At 37.1% G+C, this 18460-nt stretch overlaps 1 protein-coding gene across 2 annotated transcripts in view; it reads right to left on the reverse strand.

Moving 5' to 3' along the window:
* Positions 1 to 18460, reverse strand: part of RSPO2 (R-spondin 2) — a 155826-nt gene that overhangs the window by 41249 nt on the left and 96117 nt on the right. For both annotated transcript variants that reach the window (XM_040494257.1, XM_040494256.1), the window contains exons 4-5: positions 12342 to 12485; positions 10096 to 10284 (exon numbers count right to left, since the gene is read on the reverse strand). In XM_040494257.1, the coding sequence (XP_040350191.1) occupies positions 10096 to 10284; positions 12342 to 12485 (333 nt within the window). The remainder of the gene's footprint in view (positions 1 to 10095; positions 10285 to 12341; positions 12486 to 18460) is intronic.

The raw sequence follows: 18460 nt of genomic DNA on the forward strand, positions 1-18460 counted from the left end.
GAGAGAGAGAGAGAGAGAGAGAGAGAGAGAGAGAGAGAGAGAGAGAGAGAGAAAGCAAGGGAGGTGCAGAGAGAGACAGACAGACAGAGAAGGAGACACGGAATCCTAAGTAGGCTCCAGGCTCTGAGCTGGCTGCACAGAGCCCAATGCAGGGCTCGAGCTCAGGAACAGTGAGATCATGACCTAAGCTGAAATCAGACACTCAACCAACTGAGCCATCCAGGTGCCCCTAGAGATGTCTTTAGAAAGGATTATCATCCCAGGAGAAATAAGGTTTTGGAAAGACAACAAGGTATGTTTTAGCTACACTTGTATTGACATGCTGGGAAGATATCTAGGGAAAGATGCCCATCAAGAGCCCGAACAGTGAGGTTGGGGCTCAAATGGGAGAGGATTTCACATCTGAATGATAGCCAAAGCCATGAGATGGGGAGAAATTAAAGGAAAATAAAGAGACAAGAGTAAGCCAGTCATGGGAAGAATGGTAAATATAGAATTAATAGAATTACAACAAAGTGTAGAATCATAAAATCCATTTGCATATGTACCAATTTACTCCTTACAATGATCCTGTGATATATCCCCATTTCATATAAGACAAAGCTTTGGGAAATTAAGTAATTTAAACCAATGTCATTCAACAAGTGATGAAAACAGGACACATCAAATTTAAAACTCTTCCCACATTTTTCCATACTGTTTTCCCCCAATATACAGACTTCCACCATCACTGCAGGTATAAAATAGAAGCTAGATAACTACTTGTCAAAGACATCTAAGTATGTGTTGGAAGATTGGAGGGAAAGGCAGGAGAAAGCCAAGAGCAGGATGGATTAAAGGATTAGAATTAGGGAGAATACAGGACACATTGCTTTCTATGCCACAAACACCACAAATTGATAACTGTACAGTTTTCTCCTGAACCTAGCATTTAACTCTGAATCCTTCTTAACCCAACACTTTGCACAGTTAGCAAATGACATTCTAGATAAAAGCACCTTAGATTATACATTTGAAATTGTGTCTTGTAGGAGCATTTTCATCTTTGAATAGTATTTAATGTGTATACTTTAAATTTTCAAAGTACTTCAAGCTGACTGGTAAAGGAAATCCATTAGAAGGTTAACATCATAAGCCAGAAAATAAAGAATAATACATCCAAGGGTCTTGGTAAATGGCAAATGGAAATAGCAGTTAGAAAGTAAATATAGTTCAGTTAGGGTGAATGCAAAATGTGCCTACATTTTTAAAAAATAAACTGCACTAATACAAACTAGGGAACGGCTTGGCTTAAAAAGTTGGCAGAAAAAGATAAGAGTCACAGTGGACCGCAAGTCAAAGCAAAATCCTTCATTCTTTAGAAAAGCAAGCATAACAGAAAAATGCATAAACATCAGAACCCATAAGTATTCTCTGTTAATTCTCCCAAACTCAGACTCTGCTTAACGCTCTGCCCCAAATTTGGGATGTGAAGCGTACTTAGTTACACTTCACAGACACCACCACCTCAACCACTTCTGTCTTCAACCAGCATTCTGCTAAAATACCTCCACAGTCAAGTACCCCATGGCTCTCCACTGTGTACTAGGTAAAATTAAAAACCCTGTCCTCTCCATAGAGGCACTTGGCAAACAGTATGCAACTTCTATTTTTGCTGTGAGCTTTTGTATTGCCACTAACAATCTCGGAGCTGCAGCCAGGTTCTTCTGCTCACCCTCTCTTGGACACAAGAGGCACACTTTGGCATCTACATCTTTCCCCACAATGGTCTCTCAGTCTAAAATAATCTCCTCCCCTTTTCAAATGTGTTTCCCACCTACCCCTTTTAATTATCATTTAAATTTGTTCTTCAAGGAGCATCTCCTGGCCACAACAGCCAAAAATATTTTCTGTAACACCAGAGCCTAAAACGATACTTACCATTTACCAACTCAACTCTGCTTTTATTCTTTTGTAATGTGCATTTTCTTCTTCCTTAAGTAGACTATAAACTCATCTGTTTGTATCACTTTCAATCTGCCTGTTTCTTTAGAACATAGGTATTAATAGATGTTTGAATATTGATTTAATGAACTTATAGGTATGAAAATGGAAAAATTTTCTCAAAAGAGAAATTAGAAGTCACCTTGCAACATATTTTAATGAAGTCAGTTACACTCAGTAAGAATTTACTCAAAATTTACGTAGTTCTCTCATACCAAATAGTTTTGACAGATTAAAATAACTGAAGGTCAGCCTTGGGGGGACGGACAAGGCCAAATTATTAGTGCAAGGCTTGAGATAATCACCAGAAATAACTCTGCATCTAAATATGCATCTCCTGATCTTACTTAAGAACATTGTATTATATAGAAAAGACACCACGGTTATGGTTATTGACAAGTTCAAAAAGTAACTGACCCTCAATACAAATGCACATTTTCTGGATTCTCTTACACAAAGTTCTAGATGTATTCATTATTCACTAAAAGAACCTACTGAACAATTGTACTCAAATACAACTGATAAGTCAACAAATCTCAATTCCATATTGCCCAGGCCTCCAGACAGTCAACTTTCATGGATTACACCTTCAGCTACATTAAGGAATAAACACTCCCAAGCTGCCTTCTATCTTCTGAAAACACATGCTTGAGATATGGATATTGGTAAAGACATGGTCCACCATACTGTTCATTGCTCTGAATGTGATTCTTGATTTGAGAAATCTGTTTAGTGTTTGTCTCCCTATGGAACAGAAATGTTTTCTGTAATAATTATCATTAATTTCCTTAATTTTATGATGCAGGTCCCACCCCCTCCACACACAGGCACACACTTTCATGTGTCTGAAATTGGAATGAGTACTCATTTTTGTGTACATACATGTGTGCATATATGTATACATTCATATACACACATATGCATATATGTGTATATATGTTTGTGTATGTTATGTGAATATACACATATGTGCATATATGTACATATACACCAACTTTTCCATTCAAAAACTTATTAAATTGATATTGTATTTTGTAATTTGTCATTTCTTTGAAATTAAGATAGAAAAAAACATATCTACCTTTCCCCTTTGCCTTGGATAGGTAACCCAAGGTCAAATTTTGGCTGAATTATTTCAACCAGTTGGTTGAAAATATGAATACTACATGTATTCATATAGTCTATTTTCTTTATCAGTCCTGAGCCTCTAAGTTTGTCCTAGTTCTGATGTTTAAATTTTGTTTTACCATGTCATTAAATATCTTTTTACATTAAGTTGTTATTAAATCACTGGACTAATGAACATAAGGGCATAACATCAATTGTTCAATGTCTCTTGACTATACAAGTTCAAATATTTTACTCCTAGTTTCCAAAGTCCTCAAATAGAAGAAAATAATACTGACACACAGAAATAGTAGGTCCAAGTATTACATAAACAGGTCGATTGTAAAGCAAAACCTACTGCCTTTACATGTTTAGTTTAAATAAATGCTAATAACTTCTGCCACCTGAAACTTTGTGCCCCACTCTATTGCACAGAATAATTGTATCTTCTTAACCACTTCTGTATGATGACAACATGAGTCATTCTGAGATGTTAGTAAAACTCTGTCACTATTTCCATTAAAATGTTTTCTTTCTGCCTCCTGATCCTGGACGATATCCACCACACAGCTCTAGGTCAGTCCAGTAGCTAGATACGCATTTACAGGAAATCTCAGTGAGCAAACCGCCTGCACCATTTTTATCAACACCATTTAAAGATCCTAGAGGTGTCTGATGAGGAAATTAAGTTGTTCTAAGAAACCATGAGGGGATTTATACTTCAGGCTTTCTTATCTCCTAAGGAAGAAAAATAAAAACGTCCCCTAGAAGGGGGAAAAAATTTTTACCACTGACACCATGTGTGTCCTATTAAAGTTGTTTTTATTTTAGAGTGTTGTAAAAATTGCTTTATATATTTTACATTAAGATCAGAGTAGCTTACTGCTGTGTAAGACAAAGGCCCCTTTGGAATTTTTCTGTCCTTGCCTTCTTGCACATAGAACATCAGGCCTTTGGTGACATGTGTAGTTGAGAAATCCTTTTTACAAGTGCCCATAAAAGAGACTAGTACATGTTGCTCCTCACTGTAATTAAACAAGGCTAGGAGAGACCCCAGATGGGCTGCTGTAGAGAACAGCACAAAGGTGGGGCATCTTTCACTCACTCACTCCCTGGCCCCCTCGGGCAGGCAAGGCTGGCACCAAGTCAGGCTCAATATGAAACTGGCAGAAGAGCTGGTCTTCTAGCCTTTCCTGCAGACTCCATGCTATCGGTGCTTTGCACACCCTCGGACTTCCATGTCCATGTCCAAGACCGTACTTAGCTTTGTGTCTTGAGTTTTCATCATCCCCAAAGCATGGTGCATTAGAGCCCACTTTTCTGTTCCCCCATAGCCCATAGCCTTAGACCCTTACCATCGGAAATGTGACAATAAGCAAGTCTCAAAGAAATCACTGCTAAAACACGAAAACCTATCCACTTTCCAGGAAGCAAATTTAAAATACTAAAAAGTGATAGGGAAGGGAATAAAGAGAGAGGGGTCATGTCACAGGACACTACCTAAAGGCTCATTGTTCAGACCACCGATGCAGGAATTATGCATGTCAATTTTATATAATGTCAATTTTATATAATAATTATACATTAACATTTAAAAGGTGATGACTGTCCCAGTTTATAATCTCTCTAGAATAAACATCACAATTAGCTGCCATGTATCCAGAGTACCTGGGAAAGTGCACAATATGCCTAAAGTGACTAACACAAATCACTGATCTTAAAAGAAATATAGAAAGGTATTTAGCATAGCAAACATGGAGGCAACCAGAAAGCTCTCTTCTTCATATCATAAATTCGGCACCTACATTCCTGACAACTCGGAAAGTTTCAGAAGAAAAGGTTTTTCTCTTCTCCTCTCTTCCAAACCAACTCTTGAGGTTGGCATGCATAAAGCAGACCACATAAATTGCAACTCAAATGTAAACAAAATGTAGAAAATAAAGAACATATGTCTAAAGCATATTTTCTTGACCCTATCCTACTGCAAATGTACTTATTTCCTGCTCTCAGTTTAATCCATCACAATCCACAACCATCTTTAGTTCTATTATCTAATACCTAGTGCACATGTTGCTGTCAGTTTATATACAGAAAACAAAGATTAGAGAGGTCTTATTACTGCTGCCTTTTAAAAAGTAGATGTTTGCAGAGATTAAGTTTCTGAGTTGCTAAATAGTATTTTTTGTTTCCTATCAAGTTAAAAGCCTCTTAAAAAAAAGATGAAGGTCAATTAATGTCTCATAAAAGGAATGAGTCATTTTCAAATTGAAATAGTATATAGTAGGAGATTCTATATTTAAAGTTAGCACAATTCTGAGAAAATATGATGAAGGCTTAAGAAATGCATCATAATGTACTAATAACTGCTGCACAGTGAGTAGAGGCAGCCACAAGCCAAAGAGACAGAAAGCTATAAGTGTCTGTCAAAGCATTGCCTAAATTACTTTATCAAGTCTGATTGCTTCACTGGGTCAGAAAGAGCAAAGCCATGCTGGGCACAGAGCCCAAAATGCAGAGGTGGGACTCAAATCCCTAGACCTTCCCCCTGAAAGCAAGTAAGCCCAGGCGAGTGCTGAGCATGGCTCAATGCAAGGCAGCCTTAGAGGCCGGCCTCGAGGGTGACTCAAACACACTAAGATGAAAAGAACAATCTGGAAGTCACACTTTTCCCCCCAACAGAGGACCAATGACACTAAAATTAAAGAAGCAGGACTTTGTAGGGGTGTCTGAATCAAAGCAAAGCCAGTGGTTCAATACTCGGGCATTTATGAAATGACTCTTGGAGTATGCTTTACTATTTCAAGTTGGAAGATACTGGGAGGGGTTGGTAACCGCAGGGTGTCAGGTGTTTTTTTTTAAAGTATTTGTAGAGCAAAACTAAGATGATGTGTTGGGATTGGGGGAGAAATAGTTCAGAGTTGGCTTCTTTGATAGACAACCATAGCTTTATCTTTGATTTTTATTGTAAGGAACGAGGAAAACTTGGGTTTCCCAGGCAGCAAGACATTAGTCCTAGTCCTGGACCTACCACTAGAAATTTGCCACGTATCACCGTGGACCAGTCAGAGCCTTCCTGGATTAAAGTTTCTTCCTCTTCCCCAATATGCTGTGGGAGAATCAAGGACATTCACAGTCATTGTGTCAATAGCTAAAAAGATCCTTCCTTAGCTCTTCAGAAGATCTCCTTCATTCAGATCTCTGATCAAATGTTACTCCCTCCATTTCCCTAAATTCCCTATGTAAAATAGTACACTCCTATTCTCAATCTTTCACTAGTTCATTATCCTGCTTTGTGTTTCTTGCCAGCCTCCATCTCCACGTGAAATTATGCATTCATCCACTTACTTCTTGATTGCCAAGATTCCCACTAGAAACAGTTCTGTGAGGACTCTGAGCAGTATCATGCCTAGGCAAGTGATTGGTACATAACAGTGCTCAATAATACCTGATAAATTAACGTTAATTGTCAGGGGACCTTACAAAGTAACAAGGAGTGCCATACACACAGACAGAATATCTCAGGTTGAGGTTATGTTGGCCAGTCCTGAAGACTACAGTCACCCAAGTAACAGTTTCCCCTGTACATGAACATCTTTCAACTCTACACCTTAGCACTATGATTCTATTCTCCCATTTGTCATTTAAATATAAGATAACAGCATGTCTGTATTTTTCTACTAACATATTATCTAATGCACAGGGTCATGACTTGAAATCCCTTCCATTTGAAGCTCCAGGCTGTATATTAGTAGAATAAACTAGTCCCTACAGAATGGAGCAAGGAAAGTGAAGACAGATATCCACAATAAGTAGGCTCTTTATTTTTAAGTAGACCTTTCTTTTTTGCACTTGTTTCCTACACTCATTGTTCTTTTTTTTTTTTTTTTTTTTTTGGCTCTCTGTTTACCTCTTTTTATCATGGTCTTTTTTGATCCCCTCTTTTTTCCTCCAGCCTCCTGCTATCTTTGCTAAACCACAGGTCATAGGCAGATTTAGAGTCTTGCTTAGTCTTGGATAGTTGACTACCCGTGAGGAGGCAGGAGGAGGGAGAAAAGCTGCCAGATGTGGAAGGGTTTGGCAAATGCACACTATAGCTACTGGAAGAGTGTTCAGTCCTTTGGGCATGAACAATGCTCTTGGACTTACATGACGACCGCAGACCTTACCCATATCTGTTGGTGATTTGTCTTAGAATCATTGGATTTTAGAATTGGACTGGATCTTAGAAATTGCCCGCCCCAATACCCTCAATTTACAAATGAGGAAATAGAGGCCAAGAGAGGTTAAGTGACTTGCCAAGGGTCACAGAGTTAACGAGTTGACAGGGTGCAGAGACCCAGATCTTGTGATCGCTAGACCAGAATCCCAACGAATGAGTATCAGAAAAGCCCCCAAAACTCAACTAATCAGAAAGAGAAGTTGGAGAATGAACACTGAATAACTTAACATGCAAATCAATCCATGACTTAAGTTATTTCCAGGTATTCTTTCTTTCTTAAAAAAGGCAAATAAGCATGCAATAAGAAAAGTTATACTAAAACATTACATTGTTTTTTTTTTATCTTCTATCCATTTATGTTCTCATTTCTAATAGATCTCAGTGTAATATCTTATACACTTAGTGACTATTCCATTTTGCTGACCTCTAACTTCTGCCTTCCAGTAATCAAAAGCAGCTGATTTTAATGTGCCAGTGCTTTAGTGTGAAGGAGGTTAAGGCTGCATTTGTGTGCAATCAGGTTAAGATTGGCTCCAACAGGAGAGAAATCCATACATATGTTGAAAAGATCTGAAAAATGCCTGTATTCCCAACCTGATTACGACTTACATTTTTGCATGGTTTGTCAAAGCAGATCACTGAAATCAAGTCAAGATGTAAAATGGGATAAAGTGGTTTTCTTCTCCATTCTTCCATTAATGACCATGACCTGCTGAAAAAAGGAACTGTTCCCTCTCTCACCTGAGGCAAGGTGGGTTACTCCACTGGAAGTTATGCCAATTTTTATCAATTGGAGCTCAAGTTCCAAGACTAATTTTCTACTTTTCATTTCCTACATTTGTAAACAGAAGTTTTTTTATTGGAGAGTAACCTTCAATTTCTATCAGCAGTTCTATTTTAGTTCTTTTTATGAAACGTTAAACAGTAAAACAAATTCTAATACAACTTTTCAAACCTCCTAACTTTAAAGGCTAGATAATACTGAATTTATCAAACCAAAAATTTAGATGCAGGGGTTAGAGTGATAGCTGCCCTCTCCTAATAAATAATGCTTGGTAAAGCCTAAATAGGAAATTAAATCCAAGTTCATTACTGGTTCAGTGGTCAAAAAGAGATTATTAGCAGATGATACATAAATGTTTGTTTTGACATAATTTCAGCTACTGACACTGTCAGGTTATATTCTATTTAGTATTGCTGGAAGCAAGAGAAAATATATAAAAATGCCATAAACATTATAGGTTAACAATGTAGCTGTTATCTACAAAACTCTCAAGCCAGACCTGGGGTAGGTCAAAATTATTTCAGAGGGGAGGGGAATGTGCCGGCTCTTGTTACACATAAGCATGTTTGTTATAGGAGCATTTTCAGGTTAATTTTTGCTATTAACGTAAACCACAATTGGGGGGCCACGTTGCTGGAAGAGGGATGGTGGGGGGTAGTTACATAAACAATATACAACAAAGAAAGTCTTTATTTCCAATACCTGAATACATCGGGTTTGTTTTTAGGCACAAGGTTGCAGGTTAAATGCTCTCAGCTATCCAAGAAGTGCCTTATTAGTTTTGTAAGAAAATATTTTCTTTTATTTTGACTCAAAAATACTCCGTTGAACTGAACAAAACCATCCTTGTTAGTGAAAAGCAGACCCAAAAAAACTTTGTTTCGAAGCCCCAGTGAAGGAAAGCAAAACTAATTCAAGAGGAAAATCTGCCTGCCTAATAGTAGCTTCTGAATCTGGATCTAATAGTTCTCAAAAGCCGACTGGAGTCTTCAAGTCTTAAAAGTTTTGTCTTCCTCCATGGATCATAAACCTCTCTACGAGGAAGCATAATAGGAATATAAATCCATTTAAGCAGATATATATTCTCTTTCTGGGCTACAGCTACAGGGCTGAAAAGCTATGTCCTAATAGCAAGAATGGAGGCAAACAAACGTTTTGATTATTTTCAAGGGCAGTTTTCCAAACACAACTTGCTTTTTTTTTTTTTTTTTTTTTTTTTTTTGCCTTTCTATTTTGTGCACTAGAAAAATCCCCACTTCATCTCTGGCAACGTAGCATCCGCTGGTGATAAAATAAATAGTAACAAGCGATTATGCTTTAAGAACCACAGTGACATCGCTAAAAACTGCATTTCAATGGACTGACTCAGCTTCAGCCAGCACCTGAGTTATGTATGCTTCTCCTAATTTGTAAATGGGCCTAATCCTGTTATTACAGAATAATTACTGCAAATCAGCACAATTACTACAAAGACATGAATAAACACACACATACCAGTAGCTGTTTTCTACAAATTATTATCCAAACAAAGGGAACCAGCTAATTGTGGTAACATTAAGACAACATTTATTCCTCCCAGTGTTTGGGCAAGTTTATTTTAAGTTGTCATCTTCAACTAGTAATGATGCAGATGATTTTACAGATTTCATAAACCCTCCTAATCTAAACTCTTCTCAACTGAAAGTTGGCCACTTCCCTCAGAGCAACATCTGCAGGGCACATCAGCCCCCCCCCCCCCCCCCACACACACATATTGTAAAACTCTCATTTTAGAAAGCCCATTTGTCATGTACTCTTCCAAATCATTTTCAAGGGATCACGAAAGTGAAATATTCACTTTATATTCTTCACATTTTAAGAATTTGTCTCTTAGTAACTACAGGATACATTTTACCCTGTCACCAGTCATATTATTAGGTTTCCTCTATGGGGAGGGAGGATGGTTAGGGAGAAGAGAAGTCAGAGAGCACAGAGCCCACCATCGTTAATTCTCTAAACTCACCTCCCGGACAATGCCTCATGGCCATCTTACATCTCCTGGATTCAGCGATGGTTGGACATGGTATCGTGTCCTTTGCTGGCTTTTTAACAATTTGCCGTGTTCTGGTTTCCAGACCCCATTTAAATCCACATGTGCGATTATTTCTGCTACAAGCTCCCCATTCACTCCAATGACCAACTTCGCATCCTTCTAATAAAGAAAAAAAGAAAAAAATACAAACACAGGTAACAATTTGGTGTCCATTTGTTCCACTGTCAAACTTTATAGCTGTGTTTTCTCCACACCTCCTTCAGATAAATTATGTTTTACAGACCACAAAGACCTGTATTCCCTTTTCAGACACTTTAATATTTTGGACCATAGGGTTACTTTCATCTACGTCAAGGAACTGCCACTTAAGTAATTTAAAGACTATTACTTTGTTTTTATCTTATTTTTTAGAGGAATGCCATTGGTCCCTTCTAAAGATACTGATTCAATTAACAGATTTTAACAGAATTAACAGATTCAATTAACAGAATTGATTTCTGTTAATTCTGTTAATTCAATTAACAGAATTAACAGATTTCAATTAACAGAAATTAACAGATTCAATAGCTAAAACCAAGAGAAGAAAAGCCTCTTTTCAAATTATGACAGAAGACAAAATTTTACAGGTTAATTCCAAATGCCCCCGTGGCAACTCACAATTGTGTTAGTTTTACTGTGGAAGCCAGTACTCAGGGAAAAGGACAGGGAGTTTGTTTTCACATCTTCTGGTTATCAGAATCCTTTCACTAGCTGTCTAGAAACCACTGTCTATATCTCTTACTCCCTAAATTGGTGTTCTGTATCACTATAAGCAAGTATGGTCAGGTATTTGCAAATGTAGGTTTTCATGTAAAAGCTTTTAGTATCTCATTTTGTAAATTCCTATAGTGGAGATGTAGGCTCCCCTCCAAACACCTGGGATGGGGAATGAAAAGATAAAAATATGCAGAGTTAAACCTCCTCACCAAATTCACCATGCAAAAGCCCCTTTGCACTAGCAGATGAGGACTCAGGCCCTGAGTCCACACACAATATTTTGGCATTTCAGATCTCAGCAGGCATAGTGGTTACACATAGACTTTTCAAAGCTATGTAAGAGTTTTTACTCAGGGAAGTACATAGGGCTCTATTTGTAATTTTTTATACTTAAGGATTTCATAAGAGTTTCCACTGAACATTTGTAATGGGTGTGGGTCTTGCCTCTCAAAAGGAAATTCAACATTCTGAATATTCTCTTCTGATGACTTTCTTTTTTTTTTATAGGGTGTCACCTGTATGAACATATTAACCCCCACATAAACAAGAATATAAGTACACATTTCTTCAAAATCCTGTCATTTGAATGTGTTCTCTGCAAATTTTCAAATAGATCATTAGACTATTTCAACAATATTTCTGCAGAAAAAAAGTTCTCATTTTCTAAGTCCCCATTTTAAGGGGATGCAAAGTCTCATTTAATACACAATTCTGTTATAAATCCTCTCACATGTATAACATGTCAAATAGAATCCAGGGTGGTGAGAAGGGGGTGTGATGGTGATGCCATTACACCTGGACGTTAGATTCGTTAGATTAGGCATTCATCAAAATGTAGGCATTCACAGATCTTTACATTCTAATCAGTTGTCTAAAAATAGCAAAGTGTTTTTCAAACACTCAAAAATTGTAACATTTTTAAAACATGTACTCCTAACTATTCATGAACAGTGTATATTAAGTTACACATTCTAGATATCTAAATTTAGTAAAAAGTAACATTGTTTTAATACACTTTCCAACATGAAGCAGATAATCCACAAAACATTTTGCACAAAATTTTTCTTTTCAACTTTTTAAATGGCTAAACAGGAAGCTCCATAATTAAGATACATTAAAAAGTGATAGAATAGTTCATGGTACTGCTTGAAATTTTGTTTTTTACAATTTCTAATATATGTATGTATTACAGATGATAAAAACATACCAGCATTTAAAGAGTTGAACCTAGCCAATGTATGACTAGCAAATTTTGTAGGAAGATTTAATAGGACACTACCAATGTCACGATGCCTAAAAAAATTCAGCAAGGCAGCAAAGAACTTAAATAATTTTCAGTTCTAATTAACAAGAGAACCAATTTGTTTTTAGGTTAAGTATATCCAGCATGCATAATTTTTTCAAGGAACAGGTGTTAAAATAAAAGTTGACGTTTGAAAGTTACATGAAAAACTACTCACCCACACATTCCATGGTTTCATCTAATGGTGCAAAACCATCTGGACATTCATCAAAGCAACGGCCTCTATGCAAATAAAAGCCTACTTTGCACTTGGTACAAAAGTCTTTGCTAAAGCAAGAATCACAGTTTTCTATTCTGCATCCTAAAAACAATTTTAAAGAGAAAAAGAAAATTTCAGTCAAAGAAATTTACTTGTTTTGCAAATAAAACTCACAAATTTACCGGTTAGCTCAATCGAAATTCTAGTGGTCAGAAAAATATGTGTTCAACTCATTTGTTTCCTAATGCCATCTCATTCTAAATCACTCCTACCTCTTCCAACAGCTCACCACATCAATAGGCTAAGAGAAAATTCCAGCCTAGGGCCCTAGGCAGCAAGCATAAGACCCTTCAGAAAATTTTGCAACTCCAAATGAGATTAAAACAAAGGATTAAAAAGAAAAAGAAAACACGCCCACTACAAATTGCATTGCTGCTGGGATTGAAATCTGTTCTGCTCTTCAAAAGACCTACAATGAAAAACACAATGGGAATACTCTAATCAGTATCTTCTGTTTTCAGGACAGTAAATTAAAATTCTCTTTAATGTTAGTCAGTGCTGACATTTACTTTCAGCAGAAGGTGTCTTAACTTGGAGGGATAGTATAGTCACTCTTTTTGAAAGCTTACAATGTGCCAAAGGCTTTACATGCATTTCCATTTAGTCTTTATAATAATCCTATAAGGTAAGCAGTACTATCCATAGTTTGCAAAAAAAGGAACTTGAGATCAAGAGATAGTCACACAGCTAATAGTGGCTGAGGTGGTTCTTAAAGGCCCCCAAACTGATTGCCTTCTAAATCTGTATTCTTTTCTCTACAACGTGCTAACAGAATTTCTCTAGGAACAGTTTGTTAAAAAGAAGTGCTTTTAGGTCTGCTATTTCTGGGTTTGAATCCCAGCTCTCCTCTTAGCAGCTCTGTGACTCTGGGCAAGTAACTACAGGGCTCTGAGTGTCTATTTCCTTCTGTATAAAACAGGGACACATCACTGACCTTACAAGACTATTATTGTGGAGATTTGTAATAGTATAGGCAAATTGACTGGCTCATAATAGGCAATCTGCACACAGAAGCAACAGGAGATTAGAAACGTGTATGTTTTCCACTAAACCACACACATTTCAATAAAGTGTAAAAAGAACTAATTTATAGACTAGTATTCTAGGTCAGATTCCCTGGTAGACCGGTAACATCTGGACTGGAGATAATTGGCTTACACAGGTGAAAATAAATATACTCTGCTCTTCAAGGAGAGGAAAGAAGAGAAGGCTGGAGGACTGGTTAATTGAAAACTCAGGTTTTCAACAGATTATATAGTGCATTACTTGTAAGAGATTTAGTTGACGGCAACTGACAATATGTTAACCTCTAGGAAAACTCCATGGCATCACTTTTATTCATTTAACAAGCCTCTGAATGTCACTACTGTATTTGGTCCTTTAATAATTCAGAAAAGCTTTAAAATGTACAGTTGCTGCAAGCAAAGAGATAATGGAATAGAACATAGAACCAAAACAGGATATCACTGAATATTAAAATTTTGAAAATTGAGAAAGTAAAGTGAGAAAACAGAATTTAAAGACTAAAAAATACTTTTGTTGAAATAGACTACAGTTTAAATAACGAAAGTTTCTGGACCCATAAAAAGTAAATAGCAACCTTCACCTTTCAATCTTGGGTCTAACAGGCTTCATGCATTAAATGACCACCATGGTGCATCTAAGTCTGTTCCTAAAATGTTTTAAATTTACAACTGGAAAACCAATGCGTAGAAGTCCATAGTCAAATTACACTATCACTCTTTGGGGGAGGATAGTGGGTAAAGAACAATTTGTCACCCCACAAAATATGCATTTGTAATCTTAAATGCTGTGACTTATATTTTAATAAAACTGTCATCTATAGCTGGTCAGTTGGTTCTTAATCATGACCAAAATACATTGTGTCCACAAATTGTTGGTTGTCTTGCTTTTTCAAAAAAGCAAGCAGCCCTTCCTATTAGCTGAATTATTTTTCAAAATAATTATAAACATTCCAAAGGATAAAATAGAACTAAAGGGTAAAGACAACAAAGCATTTATATTAAGAAGAGAAAAGAGAACTATACACTTCATAAATCTGCGGTTATCTACAAGGTCTGCGTTTTCTTTAAAACATGGATTATGCCAATAAGCTTTTTGGCCTAAAACTTATAGCAGTAAGCATTTGGAAATAATTTTATAAGGTCCTCTGCTGATATTTACTCTTACTTGTAGCTCCCTTTCCTCATTTCATTCCATGCTCCTAATATCAGTTCACAGAATGTGGAATTTCTGAAATACCTATCATTCTATGTAAAAATACCTAAAGAAAATCTTGATTATTTGTCCTCAAATTTAAGGACAATAAATATCTGATGCATTCAAACTGTAGACTACTACAACCATGAAGCAGCACAGGGTGAATTATAAGCAGTGACTGAGAAAAGCTCTGAGATCTATCAGTAAGTTAAAAAGGCCTGTTGCAGGATATATGGAGTATGGTGCAATGACTGCACATGTGTGATGTATGAAGGAGCCTAGAGAACTTGGGAAAGAGGTGGTGGAATTTTGAAATATGTTAAAAATTATACATTTCTGAATGATCTGAATCTTTAATTTTTTTTTATTTTTATTTGAGAGAGAGAGAGAGAAAGGGAATCTTAAGCAGGCTCCATGCTCAGCCAGGAGACTGACATGGAGTTGGATCCCATAACTTCGGCATCATGACCTGAGCCGAAACCAAGAGTCATATGCCCAACCAACTAAGCCACCCAGGAGCCCCTGAATCATATGACTCTTTTATAATTTTAATGTGTTTATGTATTAAAAGTAAAACAGAAAAAGTTATTTTAATAAACACTGTGACGTGATTAAATTTACAGAAAACAACACTACATTAACATTCTGAAAGAAGTTATTTTGATCTTAACAGGCATTGCATCCCCAATTATGCTGCACACAATTTCTTTTCAGAGTTATGTGCATGAAATTATACCCCTTATATGATAATGTTGAACTACCTTAGCCTTCAAAATACACAACTGTTTGACCATCTCATCAATATCCTTCGTTTCCATATGTTCAATGCTGCTTTTCCTTCATTCAAATCATTAGGAGAAAAAAATATCAAAATATTTCTTATTTAACAAAGCATTTAAACAGAAGCTTTGATTGGCTCCAAGTCCTGACATGATCTGAAGCTCCGCTAACCTTCCTGGGTCTCAGGGATCCTGCCACAACATAAAACCAACACAGGCAGCCCACACACTCAGAAGCCTAAACTGAGAGCACATCAAATCAAATACCTTTGAACCAAAAGCTTTTCAAAGCAACTGTCTCAACCACCTACCCTGCCAATCTACTTCTTGACATGCTTCCTGGAACCTCTATTACCAACTCCAGTTCCATCCACAACCGCCTGTCCCGTTCAGCCACTTCTCCCAGATCTAACTCTTTTGCTTTGGAGAAAACCACTATTTGTAGGAACTTATAGTTCCAGGTTCCCCTCTAGCCTGTATCCATTCTCTCCCAGAAATTTCTTCAGCTTGTGATCCTTAAATAAGTGGGATTCACATCAACCTTATTAATTCTTTTATATAAAAGTAAAACATTCTCGTTATCAATAAAAAAATCAAAACAGGTGCAGAAGATACAGAACTACTTGCATTTACCTGAATGGTACGACAGGACTGCTTCCCAAAAATAGCTATTTTATTAACAGTTCAGGAAAATCCTTATGTCAATTTTATAAATAAATGAGTTTTAAGACACCAATAAGATCATTCAATAGACTGATCAACTTTAGAAAACTCTATATGGCTTAAGAAAACAGAGATACCAGAGTTTGCTGAACAGAGGTCTCCATAAAAATCTATACTTTGTCCTTGTTCAGAAATAAGACCCTACTTTAGCCAACTTACATGCTTCTAAATTACAGTGCCTCCTCAAAAATGTAATCCAAGTGAGCACTGCCAATATTGGTTTAAGTAAAATTACTGTCCAAGTGAAACTGTGTCCAAATACAATCTGATGGAGCTGTCATTTGGCAAGGGGAACTTACTCTGGCCAAAAAACAAAAATAGGGTAGGTACCCCTCTCCTGTCCCTCCACAGTATCCACACAGGCTCCATTATAACATTTTTCAAATTATACTGTAGTTCAGTTCAATAGTTCATTCCAAGCATTCCCCAAAAAAGGAGCACATGCCAGGTATTGTACCAGACCCTGAGAATATAAAATTATAATACCCATTCCCTGTCCTAGAGGTGCCAAAGACAGGGGGGGCATGAGGCACTCACAAAGCACTGCAATATAGCATAGTAGATATTAAAGGCATGTGCTGTGTACATTAGAGGCAGAAAATACAGATCCATTTCTGTTCTGCCATTACAGTTTTTCTTTCAGTCTGTAAATTCTTTGTTTCTAACACAGTGCCGGACACATGGTGGAGTTTTAATGCTTGCCAAATGAACGAACACAAGTGCCATTTAAAAACTCAATTCCTTTATATTTAAAAACCCATTTGAATGCTAGGTATGAGATTGCTTGCACATGCCCTGTAAATATCTGTTATATAGAAAGAAAAGCCATGGTTGCTGGAAAGGAATGCAAATCGTATTGGAAGAACAAATAATCCAACACCTGAAAACAATTATAATAGAGAACTTAAGTATTCAAGTGAGGCAGGTAACATATGCCATGGAAGTTGGAACCTCAGCTGGGCAGGTTTTAAAGAGACAGAGGGAAGAGTGGAGTCTTGACGAGGGTGACTCCATTCATAATCACACAACAGAAAATTCATATGGCACATGATGAGCCCAATGAAGAGTGGCTTAAATGAGCTGGAGATCAGAAGTGGAAGATGGTTACTTTAGAGTAAATGGCTACTTTGCTGTAAGTGGGGAATTTACTTCTTATTTTACTTTGTTTCAAAAAAGGAATTTATAAATCTCTTCAACTTTGTGTGACTTCAAGTATTTAAGTCATAATTAAAATTAATAATTGAAGTTAGGCTCAAGATTAGGGCTTGGTCTAGCAGGGAGAGAGTCTTGATAGATTCTTGAGCATGAGAGCAACATGACCAAGATGGTACCCGGTTTGTTCCCTGATTTCAACAGACAGAAGCATATAGGGCGCCTGGGTGGCTCAGTCGGTTAGGTATTGGACCCTTGATTTCAGCTTAGGTCATGATCTCATGGTGATGAGGTCAAACCCAGAAGGCAGGCTTTGTGCTGGGCATGGAGGCTGCTTAAGATTCTTTCTCCCTCTCCCTCTGCACTGACTGTGCCCACATGCCTGCCCGCCCTCTCCCTCCCTCCCTCTCAAAAAAAAAAAAAAAAGTGCCAGAGGTCAGGCATCATGATGGAGAGCTAGAGGCTCAGATGAAAAAGCAATGTTCCTGCATTTCAGGATCTTGGTCTACTAAAAGCAAAGGTACAGTGGCAGGCAATGAGGTAATAATGTGATTACTCCTTCTTATATACAAAGGGAGCAGGGAAGGAATACTTTAGGAAACTTAAGTTTCCTGAAAAAAGAAAGAATGGAGGTAAGGAAAATCACCAAGAGGCTCAACACTAAAAGGTAATGGTCACAGGATGAACCAATAAAAGTGACAAACTGGGTAGAAGAGATGAAAAACCGAGAGAAACCAAAGATGCACAATTCCCCCCACCCCCAACTTTGGTATCAGCTCTCTGATTTTGATACACCAGGTTTGTACATTTGATACATCTGGTTTTGGCACACCAGGAGAGGAAGTTTTATCTTCTCACCAAAAATTTAGATGACAACAGCCATCTTTTAAATGAATATCTCAGATGACAATCAAGTAAACAAGAGAATTAAAACCTTAAAAGCATAGAAAAATCAGCCTTTGTTAAACCCAACTGTGAAAATGTAATTCCATATATTGCAATTAATTATTGGAGAAAGGGAAGCAATCGGTGAGGTAGACAGGAGCTCAGACACATGCAAATGAACATTTTTCTATTATTTTTTGGTCATCAAGGCTGTCAGGTACAGGCTGTCTTAGCACAACATGAAAATCTGACTGCTAA

This window comes from Herpailurus yagouaroundi, unplaced genomic scaffold (assembly GCF_014898765.1).
Source record: "Herpailurus yagouaroundi ecotype Mexico unplaced genomic scaffold, PumYag 186, whole genome shotgun sequence".
NCBI classification, from domain to species: domain Eukaryota; kingdom Metazoa; phylum Chordata; class Mammalia; order Carnivora; family Felidae; genus Herpailurus; species Herpailurus yagouaroundi.